Source organism: Cervus elaphus, chromosome 7 (assembly GCF_910594005.1).
Source record: "Cervus elaphus chromosome 7, mCerEla1.1, whole genome shotgun sequence".
NCBI lineage: Eukaryota > Metazoa > Chordata > Mammalia > Artiodactyla > Cervidae > Cervus > Cervus elaphus.
The window spans coordinates 18,127,252-18,139,983 of record NC_057821.1 but is presented as its reverse complement, the minus strand read 5'-3'; the positions used below and the strand labels follow the sequence as shown (position 1 = coordinate 18,139,983).

The 12,732-nt window shown below is 36.3% G+C and overlaps 1 protein-coding gene across 3 annotated transcripts in view; it reads right to left on the bottom strand.

Moving 5' to 3' along the window:
• The window catches only part of POLH (DNA polymerase eta), a 27,967-nt gene extending 15,235 nt beyond the window's left edge, over positions 1-12,732 (bottom strand). The window contains exons 1-4 of one of the 3 annotated variants that reach the window (XM_043907580.1): positions 12,392-12,732; positions 9,309-9,449; positions 8,668-8,802; positions 6,866-7,083 (exon numbers count right to left, since the gene is read on the bottom strand). In XM_043907580.1, the coding sequence (XP_043763515.1) occupies positions 6,866-7,083; positions 8,668-8,802; positions 9,309-9,445 (490 nt within the window). In that variant the 5' untranslated portion in view covers positions 9,446-9,449; positions 12,392-12,732. Of the gene's footprint in view, positions 1-6,701; positions 7,084-8,667; positions 8,803-9,308; positions 9,450-12,391 lie in introns of those variants that run through there. The other 2 variants (XM_043907581.1, XM_043907582.1) reach the window with 2 other exon arrangements.

Here is a 12,732-nt window from a genome sequence, read left to right as displayed (position 1 = left end):
CCAACTCCTACAGCTCTCAACTTTGGCAGCTGATATTTTAAAAGTTTTTAAATATTAATTTATTTTTATCTTCTTTTTGTTTCTTTTTGGCTGAGCTGGGCAGCACATGGGCCAGGGGATAGAACCCATGGCCCCTGCAGCGTAAGCATGGAGTCTTAACCACTGGACTACCAGGGAAGTCCCTGACAGTTGATTTATAATTTTTTTATATGAATACAACTACACAACTGTTTCTTGTTATATACATTCACGTGTTCAGTATTTGCTTAGAAAGAAATGAATTAAGAGGAAGCAAAGGAGAAAACAAAGGAGTTCTTTAGCTAACACAAATCAGTTACAAAGAAGTCCCAAAGGGAAAGTTTTCACTCTGGCAAGTTCTGAGTATTATTTTTAAGTAATCATACTGCTTAAACTTCACACACACACACAACTATTTCAGAAACAGAAAACCCAAAGTTGCAAATGGGTGAATAGGACCCATTAAGAGACAGGATGGTAAAGCTGAATGGGAACTTTAGTATCAAAACATCACAGATACCTGGATTGTTTTCCTAGCTTTGAAATATGTCACATTCATGAAAAATAATTTCTGGGAGAATATATACACTTAGATCAGCTAATTTCTGTTATCAGATTTTTTCTGGCTGCACACATCATATGAAGACTCAGGAGTATGAGATGAAATATCACCATAAATCATTTCCTAGACACTGTATTATTCTGAACACTGTAAATAATAAGATGTTATCACTGCATCTGGAAGCTTAATATTTAAACTGGACACAATAAAGCAACTTGTTTCTTCATATACAAATACCTTTTTCCTCATACAGAAATAAGACTTAAGACACTGGCATTTCATAGAAAAACGTTAATAAAGATAGGTATAGAACAACCATTTGAGTTGAAGTAACATTTGACCACCAACAAAGGTATGCACCATCATCTTCACCAGAGAGCTCTTCAACAATGAGTTGCCCCCCACAAAACCAATGTAATGTATAATAAACAGTTCTTATTCTGAACTATGTAGGTTTTGAGAGGGTCTGCAAATCTGAAAACTGCATGCAAAATTGTCTTATATGTAGGTATCCCATTTTTCTGAGACAAGAAAGGGTCCATAGCTTTCAACAGGTTTTCAAAAGGGCATACAGTCTTCAAAATTTAAAAAAAAAACTTAACAAATTATTTGAAATATTATAAAAGCAAAACACAACCATACAAAATCTGAGATACAGCAAAAGGAGTCCCAAGAAGGAAGTTCATAGCAATACAGGCCTTCCTCAAAAAGAGAAGAAAAGTCTCAAGACTTCCCTGGCAGTCCAGTGGTTAAGATTCTGGGCTTTCACTACAGGAGGCACAGATTCGATCCCTGGGCAGGGAACTAAGATCCTGCATATCACATGGCATGGTGAAAAAATTTTTAAAAAGAGAAAAGCCACAAACAATAAGATGTTGCAATATATATATTTGATAATGATTCATATCCAGAATACATAAAGAAGTCCTATAGATGAATGAGATAAGACAACCAAGAAAAATGGGCAAGTGCTTAAACTGACACTTCATGAAAGAATGGTCATCACTTACAAAAAGATGCTCAATTTCAGTAACACCAGGAACATGCAAACTAAAGCCATAACATGGTAACACCATATATGATATCACAATCATCAAAATGGTTAAAACACAAAAGAGGAAAAAGCAAGGGTTGACAAAGATGTGGCACAACTAGAACTCTCATATTACTGCTAGTGGAATTATAAATCAGTACAACCATTCTGGAAAACTTTTGGGTGTATCTACTAACACTGAGTACACACAAACTAAAGCTGAATACAGGCAAACCCCACAACTGAGCACGTCAGTCACATGCTCAACAGAATGCATACATTTGTTCACCAAAAGATATTTACAAAAATGTTCATAGCAACTCTTGTTATTAGTGGTCCAAAACTGGGAAAAAAAAAACCCACAAAATATCCATGGTAAATTGTGGTATATTCATACAATGTAATACTACACAAACCCAACTATATACAACAGAATGGATGAATCTCACAATGTTGAGTGAATGAAGCCAGACTCAAGTATATACTGCATAATTTCAATTTTATAAACTTCAAAAATAAGTTAAATAGAAATCAGGACAGTTGTTATACAGGAGGGAGGGGAGAGGACAGAGAATAACTGGGAGGGCAAGCAAATGTGGCTTCTAGAGTTCTGATGTTTTTTGATCTGGGTTCTATTTATACAAGTGGATTTACTTTGGAAAATCATTCAAGTACACTTACATTTACACACTTTATGTGTATTATATCAAAGTTTAGATGAGAAAGAAAAAGGGAAACCTACTGGATTCCAGATTTCAGAAGAAGCAGAAATAATCGTATCATAAAAATTACAATTTAAAAGTTACTAAAAGGTATGTGGAGAATAAAGTAGGACACAAATGAACTATCTATAAAACAGAAACAGACTTAGAAAACATAGAGAACAGACCTGTGGTTGCCAAGGGCAGGAGGCAGGGATGGATTGGGAGTTTGCAATTAGCAGATACAAACTATTACAATACAGAGAATGGATAAACAACACGGTCCTTCTATATAGCACAGAGAACTATACCAACATCCTGTGATAAACTATGATGGAAAAAATATGAAAAAGAAATATATATGTCTTAAAGAATCACTTTGCTGTATGGCAGAAAATAACACATTGTAAATAAACTATACTTAAACAGGGCTTCCCTGGTAGCTCAGTGGTGAAGAATCCCCCTGCCAATGTGGGAGACACAGGTTCAATCCCTGGTTGGTCAGAAGCAGCAAGGCCCATGTGCCACAACTACTGAGCCTGTGCTCTAGAGTCTAGGAGCCACAACTACTGAAGCCCCTGTGCCTTAGATCCCGTGCTCTGTAACAAGAGAAGCTACCACAATAAGAAGTCTGTATACCGCAACTGTAGAGTAGCCCCCACTGGCCGAAACTAAAGAAACCCCACATGGTAATGAAGACCCAGCAGGGCCAAAATTAAAAAAAAACTACATTTCAACAAAACGCATTTTAAAAAATAAAAATCACTAAAAGGTACATAAATGAAGACCTTAAAAAGCTGGCGAAATGTTTATAGATGGGATAATTTACCACTAAGATACTATCCTTTCTAAAAATGTGAATTGAGAGGCTTCGCAGGTGGTCCAGTGGCTAAGACTCTGAGCTCCCAATGCAGGGGACCCAGGTTTGATCCCTGGTCAGGGAACTAGATCCCACATGTCGCACCTAAGACCCAGTGCAGCTAAATAAATAAATATTAAAAAATAAATAAATAAAAATGTGAATTCAATGTAACTTCCAGAATTTCTTGAGGAATTCAACTAATGTATTCTAAAATATATATCAAACAATAAAGGCCCATAAATAGCCAAGCAATTTTGAAAAACAGAAGTAGAGGGAAGTCCTTATCAAATATTATAACATACCACAAACTAATAAAAACAATGTGTTTCTGAAGCAAAAGGAGACACTAATGGGCTATTATAGAAACAGACTCACATATATGAGAAGTTGAGAAAAATGGATTATTAATAAATAACTATTGGGAAAACTGACTTTAAGAATAATTAAGGTGGCTCCCTACTTTAAATCAAATAAAACGGTAAACTCCATGTAGTTGAAATACCTAAAAATAAGCTATAAGGCAAATTGAAGAAAACATAGAAAAATGTCTTTAGGAACATCTGGTAGAAATGGATGTCTAAAATGAAATTTAAAATGCACAAACCATAAGGTGAAAAATGGAAGGACTAAAAGAATTCATTCAACAAAGTACAGTATAAATAAAGTTAATGGATGACAGACCTCAGAAAAGATGTTTGAAGTGTCAAAAACAGACAAGGAACCTACCATTAGGATACAGGAGACTTCTCCCCCAACAAAAAAGGGCAGGAAATCCAATGGAAAATTGGGCGATTATAAATAAACAAACTCATAAAAGTAGAAACTCGACTGGCTAACAAGTATATGAAAAAAAGCTCAACTTCAATTAGTAGAGAAATATAAGTTAATTCAAGCCCCAAAATATAAAGTACACCTTTATAGCTGTTACATTTTAAAATATTAAGTAATACCAATTGCTGGTGAGGATAGGGAGGAAATGGGAACTCTTGCATACTGTAAGGGGTCAGGCAAATTGTTACAGCAATTCTGGAAAGCAATTTGACAATATTTAGTGAAACTATGTGTATACCCTATGATCTAGCAATCGCACCTGAAAATACTCAGAGAAACCCTTGCATAGGTCCAAAAGAGGATTAATAAGGACATTCATCATATAAACAGAAGGGTCTGTAAACATAGTAGATCCATACCATAGATTATGCTGCAATTAAAAGCAATCAATTGGGCTTCCCTGGTGGCTCAGTGGTAAAGAATCTGCCTGCCAATGCAGGGGACACAGGTTTGATCCCTGGTCCAGGAAGATCCCACATGCTGCAGAGCAACTAAGCCCATGCGCCACAACTACTGAGCCTGTGCTCTAGAGCCAGGAAGCCCCAACTACTGAGGCCTGTGCACCCTAAAGCCCATTCTCCACAACAGGAGAAGCCTCTTCACTGAGAAGCTCGTGAACCACAACTAAAGAGCAGCCCCCGCTCGCTGCAACTAGAGAAAAGCCCACGCAGCAATGAAGACCCAGCGCCCCCCCCACCAAAAATAATTTTCTAAAAATTTTTCTAATAATTTTATCTAATAATAAATTTTTCTAAATAATTTTCTAATAATTTTCTAAAAATCAATTACACATAAATACAGCTACATGGGTAGATCTATAAAACCACCAATGAAAGAAAATTAAAAAGAATGAGATCTATAATACCATAACACTATCTTGTAATTAAGAAACACAAGTTTTTTTTTTAACATTGTTTGACAGCAAATTAATGCAGTTTATATTCAAGTGCATCTTTTTTAAAAACTTTTAAAAGTATAGGTGATTTACAAAGTTGTATTAGTTTCAGGTATACAGCAAAGTGAATCAGTTATACATGTCTCAATACCTATATCCACTCTCTTTTTATATTTTTTTTCCATATGGGCCCTAACAGTACTAAGTAGAGTTCCTGGTGCTACACAGCACGCTCCTGTCATCTATTTTATATATAGTAGTGTATATATATATACATGTCAGTTACAATCTCCCAATTTATTCCTCCCTTCCTTATCCCCTGCTAACCACAAGTTTGTTTTCTACATCTGTGACTCTACTTCTGTTTTGTAGATAAGTTCATTTGTACCTTTTTTTTTTTTTTTTATTCCACCAAAAAAAAAAAAAAATCAATTTTTTAAAAATTTCACATATCATGTATTTGTCTGTCTGACTTCCTTCACTCAGTATGACAATCTCTAGGTCCATCCATGTTGCTACAAATGGCATGATTTTGTTCTTTTTTATGGCTGAGTAATACTCCTTTGTATATATGTACCACATCTTCTTTATTCATTCCTTTATTGATGGGCATTTAAGTTGCTTCCATGTCCTGGCTATTGTAAATAGTGCTGCAATGAACACTTGGGTGCATGTATCTTTTTGAATTACGGTTTCTCTGGCTATATACCCCAGAAGTCGGATTGATGGGTTATATGGTAGTTCTGTTTTTAGTCTTTCAAGGAACCTCCATACTGTTTTCCATAGTGGCTGTACCAATTTACATTCCCACCAACAGTATACAAGGGTTCCCTTTTCTCCACATCCTCTCCAGCATTTTTATTTGGAGATTTTTTGGATGATGGCGCTTCTGACCAGTGTGAGGTGATACCTCATTGTATTTCTGATTTGCATTTCTTTACTAATTATTGATGCTGAACATCTTTTCACTTATATGTGTGCTTTTAAAACTTTAACACAAGTTTTAAAAGGACACATTATATAAAAAGCCCAAGTTTTAAAAGCACACATTAAGTCAGAGAAAGACAAATACTGTATGTTATCACTTATATGTGGAATCTAAAATATAAACAAATGAATACAACAAAACTGAAACAGACTCACATATAGAGAACAAACTAGTGGTTACTGTGAGGAAAGGGAAGGGGAAGGGTTATGGATTTCAGAGTTACAAACTATTGTGTATAAAATAAATGATACAGAACAGGGAAACAGAGTCATTATTTTATAATAACTTTAAATGGAATATAATCTATAAAAATATTGAATCACTATGTTGTACACCTGAAATTAATAGTAAATCGACTATACTTTAAAAAATAAATGAAAAATGATAACAAATTATCAAAATAACTAAACAAAAATAATTAAAAGCACATGTACAAAGCAACACTGTACAATTTGTACAGACACATACATATTTAAGACCATCTGTCAGTGAGTGCCAGAGGGTTTGTGGGGTAGGAAGGGTGTGAAGGGAATCACTATGAAGAGGAAAAGGAATAAAATTAAGTCAAATAAAATGAGAGGCCTTGAGCAGCTCACTGATGACATCATCCTGTGAGTAACTCAACTCCCTGTTTTTGAGGTCCCCTTAATAAAGCTCACCCTTCTTATGAACCACGTTATAATAATATAAATTAACCTACAAACAATGGAAGTGCTCAGTCAGCCTTCTACTGATAACTTTAACCTGCCCTAGTTATGCTTAAGGAGAAACTTGATTTTACAGATTTCACAGCTTCTCAATATCCATATACCTGGAAAGATAAAGAGAATTTGTCTATCCTTCCATGTGAGTCCTTGAGATTCATTCACGTTGCAGGTTAAGTTTCCTTTCACTGAATCCAAGAAGGAGCAGTGTGGCCAAGCAAAGCAGGCTCCAGAGGCAGGAAGCAGAGCGATACTGATGCTATGGAAGTACCTTTCTCAACAGTCCCTTCTGCTGGTGTAGGCCCCTGGGGAAACCCTTCAATGCAGGTGGTTGGCAACAAGTCTGCTGAGATAGGCTGATTTTGGAGCTTTTGTAGTCTCTCTTGCACAGCACTGGTCAGGTCTAGATAAGCCTCATCAATGCTGCCACGTTCCATTACAGCAAAACGAGACATTACCTCCATCACTTCCATACTGGCTTCCCGGTACCTAAGAGCATGATAGCATAATATACTCACATACAGACCAAGGAAAGGATGCTCTTATGCAGTAGTTGGGGTTCCTTCATAGACTTGAGTAAATTACTCCAAGATATTTTTATAAATACTTGAAAAACTTAGTGTATATATATATACATACATATGTTTCTGCAAGTCATATTTTTATTTTTATAATGTGGCATCTCAAGTTAACTATTAAAATAATTTTAAATTATCCAGGTCTTAATAATTTTCTGGTCTATAAACATATGCCTAAATTTTTTAAAACTGCCTTTGTTCATTACTTGATGAAGATTTTAAGGGTAAAATAAATGATCCAGTATAAAGTGGGCAGCATATGGCTTTTCAAAATCACACTCTGAAGTCAACTATATTTCTGGGACATAACACTGTCTTTCCCAACCAGCATAAAATTCTATTCAATGCAATGGAACATATATCCATTAGCTAAATTAATTCTACTTTAGAGTAACAGTATTAATCTTCAGTTAAATCTGTCTCCTTTTCTGGCAATAATTCCAATGTGAGGTTGGCCATATATGACACTCTACTTTTAGACTTCTGAAAGGTGAAATCAGGAATATCTCAAGTCCCAAGTCAAAGCATGATCCCTACACACACCACCACACACAGTATAGTGTACTGTGAGAATGTAGAGATATGAAAAAAAGTTGAATCCTCAGTCTTCTACTTCTTAGCTATATGAACTTAAATTATTCAACCTCTCTAAACCTGCCCCTCATCTGTGTGCGTGTGCGTGTGCATGTGTGTGTGTAGGAATGAGTGGGGAGGGGGTGGGGTGGATAATACTAGAACTTACCTTATAACGATGTGAGATTTAAGAGACACTGCCAATGAAAAATGTCACACAGTGCCTGGCATATGACATATGTTCAACCTATACTAGCTATTAGGATTCAATATATACTAGAAAGAAACACTTCATGTTTCTCATGACCTTGACACTTTCAAAGGGAACTACTCAGTTGCTTTGAAAACATCTCTCAACATCTCTACTAGGATTCAATATATACTAGCTATTATAATGGTGGGGGCTTGTCTTGGCTATGCCTATACTAATGTCTGTTCTGAGGCAACTTTCTAAAATCTTGGGGGAGAGAGCTCAGTTCAAAACAGAGAAGGTCAGCACCTCTGAATCTGTTCAATTCTGGCAAATAATTCTAGATATTGCACTAGAATGTGAATCTGACTCAACAGTTCTCTGGGAAAACTCTTTTAAGTTTCACAATCAATTTAATAACTTCAAACACGTCAGACTTTTGACCTGAGAACATTGGAACTGGTGTTAAGTTTTAATTACAATAACCAATTTTTAAACATTTAAGGAACTGAAAAGGTATTAAGAGTAGATATTATTATAGATAATAATGATTCTCAACTGTTCCTAAAACACAATATTAAAGTCTGTTTTCATGTCACACTAAAAAGTTGGCTGACTGAAGGGAACCTTTTCAGATGTCATTTACACAAAACAAATTAGAAAACATCAGCTCCTAGCCTCATGAAATGCTTCCAACTCCTCCACTCCCCTTAAACCATCTTCTCTTCTTACTTGGCAAGGTTAGCTTTTCCATGGAGCTCACGAACTTGTACCAGTAGAAGATCTGGACATAACTTCTTAGCATCATCTGCCCACATGTTTCTAGTGACCCCAAATGCACGAGCTTCATAACTTACTGCAACTATTCTAAGGTTAGAAAAAAAAGGGGAGCAAAAACATTACATGATCATAAGCAAAAGTAATTAAAATTTAGCATGATGAATAGGTTATAAACATAATAGAAACTTTTTGCTCACAGATGCTACTGTTTTTTTTTTCTTAATTTTCTGGCCATGGAGCAAAAATATTACATGATCATAAAAATTTCACATGATCATAAAATTTCACATGACAACTAGGTTATAAACATAATAGTAGAAACTTTTTGGCCACTGATGCTTCTACTATTTTTTTTAAATACTTTTTGGCCACACCACAGCATATGGGATCTTAATTCCCTGACCAAGGATCAAACCCATACCCACTGGAGTGAAGTCTTAACCTCTGGACTGCCATGAAAGTCCCACTGATACTACTATTCATTCTCAAACACAGCAGTTCAGAACTCTCAAAAATAGGACCTAGCATAGTGCCATGTAGTCTCAGAGATTAAAACAGTAGTTTAGAGTTATAAGAATAACTATGATACATACCCACCACCCTTCCATGCTGTGTACTGTACAACTGCACAAGGTTTATTCCTCAAATGAGGATTTTGCCGCTGTTCCACTTGAACGAAAAAACAGTCCATGTCCACTAGAGCAACTACCCGGTCTCTTCCATCAGTCATTTTTTCTGTAAGACAATATATTATGAACAGTTAGAAAGGATATTGAATCTAAATCACCAAAGAAAACTGTATTTCCATTCTTTCACTGTCAAATTACCATAAGCATGGGAGCATGGAAACTAACAAGAATGAAACAGGCATTTTCATATACTGCTGGCAGGAGAATAACAAATTGATACAACAACTTTAGAAGGATAATAATATTAAAAGCTTTAAAAAATACCCATTTCCTCCCAAAGAACTGAACACTTTACAAAAGATACTCAGATTGTCAACAGGCACATGAAAATGAGATCAATGTCATTAGGCATAGGGAAATGCAAATTACATCTACATCAATGCAAATTGCATGTACAAATGCAAATTACAATGTACATCAATGGTGGGATAAAACCAACAGTTAATCTAATGGACAGACAAATTTCAAATATAAATTCAGGGTAAAGAGAAGTACAAAATAATATATAATATCAAAGCATTCATGTGAACTTTAAAACTTTTTATTTTGAAAAACTTTTAGACTTAGAGAAAAGTTGCAAATATAGTAGGGTTCTCCCATACCAAGTTTCCCCTAATGCTACATTTTACACAGCACAACTATCAAAACTAAAAAATGAACATTAGTATAATATTCACACTACAAACTTAACTTGAATTTTACCAGTTACACCCATTAATGTCCATTTTTGGTTCCAGAATCCAGCTTAAGATCCATTCTTAGTCATCACATCTCCTTAGTCTTCTCCAATCAGTGCCACTTCATGTTTCTCATGACCTGGACACTTTCAAAGGGAACTACTCAGTTGCTTTGAAAACATCTCTCGATTTGTCTGTTTTCCCTTCTTTTTTTTTAATAAATTCTTTTAAAAAATTAATTTTATTTATTTCTGGCTGTGTTTGGTCTTCATTGTTGCTTGTGCTTTTCTCTAGTTGTGAGTGGGGGCTACTGTCTAGTCACAACGCGCACTTTGCACTGCAGTGGCTTCTCTTGTTGCGGAGAACAGCCCCTAGGTGCATAGACTTTAGAAGCTGCGACTCCCGGGCTCTAGAGCACCAGCCTAATTGCTCTGAGGCATGTGGGATCTTCCTGGGTCAGGGATCAAATGCATGTCTCCTGCATTGGCAGGTAGCTTCCTTACAACTGAGCCATTAGGGAAGCCCTGATGTTTTCTCTTGATAAGACTGAGGTTATGCATTCCAGGCAAGAACACTGTGGAAATGTTCTGCTTTTCTCGAGTCATGTATCATGTTTGGAGGTACATGATGTCACTATGTCTTAATACTAGTGATGGTAAACATATCATTGAATAGTGACAGTGTTTGCTAGGTTTCTCACTGTAAAGTTACTATTTTTTCCTTTCTTAGAAGACATACTTTGAGACTATGCAAATATCCCATTTCTCTTCAAATTTTGAACTTCTGAGCACCCATCAGTGGATCTGGCCTGTAACAATTAGTTTGTAGTGTTCTAATGCTGATTTTCTATCTATTCATGTTCAACTTTTGAAGACAAAAGCAAACAAAAAAAAGAAAATACTACACACTATTTGTAGACAGACACATGTAAAGGTATGGATGCTAGATTCAAAGAACAAACCGTATAAAGTTGATAGAGGCTAATGTTTTCATTTAACATTGTTAGAAATATGAAAGAAGGCTTTAGTAAACAAAAGCAGTGGCTCCCAAACTTTGCTACAGATTGGAATAACCTAGGAACCTTTAAACACTATTGATTTCTGGCTTCTACTACCAGACATCTAACTTAATCAGTATGGGTGTGGCCTGGGCACTGCAATTTTTTAAAAGTCCTCTCTAATGCGCAGCAGAGATTGGAAACCACTGACCTAACGTAAACAAGATATTTGTGGAGATACCAGTAATTTATGATTTAAATACGAGAGAACACAGGTTTTACACTTGAGTAAGCACTCAACTATTTTTTTTAAGTGTCAAAAATTAACATTCACCTTGAAAAAAGTGTCATGCTACTACAAAGCTGGAAGATTAGGGAGGAAAAATGATGACTTCAAAAAATCATAGTAGTCAAGGCATTAATTCCTTACAAATTCCACTCACCAAAAACAGGCAGAATGTAATACTTTAAACCATAACATACCAGAAATCACTTTACCCTGAAGTGACTTTTGTGTAGTCTTCGAACAGATTAATACTGGATTAAAAAACAGTAAATGCATTGTCTCATACACATACAGATTTACATCGGATTAAAAATAGTAAATGCATTGTCTCACACACACACTTCGGATTAAAAACAGTAAATGCAATGCCTCTCTCTCTCACACACACACACACATACACACACATACTTACATCAGATTAAAAATAGTAAATACATTGTCACACACACACCCCTAAGTGCCATATTAGATACAAATACTAAAAGTGGAGTAGGAACAGGGAGCAGTGATTTAAGTACAGCAAACATTTCCTAAATATTCAAACACCAAAAACGGATATTTAGATTTTAACTGTTTTAGTTTTCAGTTTACGTATTTTGCTGGAGAAAGCACAGCTTTTTAAAGATAAAAAGTGAAATACGCTCTATGTTAAAACTTTCCTTTGGGAATAAGGATTAGGCTACACCTCAAATGACCAAAACTGTACAAACCTTCGGTATTTGCAATTCCTCATCTTTAACGATCTCGATTTACCAAGATCTGTACAAAATACATTTAGTGCCTATCAGCTGATAACACAGCCAAGGAAAACAAGTACAAGAGGGAAGTTGAAGAGCTACCATTTTTCCCCACAAGAAAAATTCTCTTAAAAGGCAATACGAGGGCCTTTTCTGTAAGCAATGCTTTCTACTTAACTGTAATTTCGGTCCAATGTTGTCCTCAATCACTGCTATATTATACAACCAATAACCAAGGCAACATGAAAAGTCTAAAAACAGAGATACCGAACGGTTCTAAATTCTCTTACCAATGTGACGACACTTGGCAAAATCGCCACCCGCGGACGCCGCCGAGACTGGGCTAGATGTCCACTGGAAGGACGTTAAAGCGGTCTTGAATATTTGTCCCCTTTCTGGGAACGGATCAGTCGGTTTCGAGACAGATTTGTTCCCCGGGACGACGGAGAAAAGAACCGAGGGTGGCAGACGGCTCTCGCCTAGGCAGCTGCCAGCACAGTCGGGCGGGTCCAGCCTAGGCCAGCGCGACCGGCACACCGCCTTCCTGACAATTACACAGCGCGCGCGCCTCCGGGGACCGTTGACGCGCCTGCGTGCCGCGGCCCCCAAGTCTCTCGCTCCGCCCACCAAG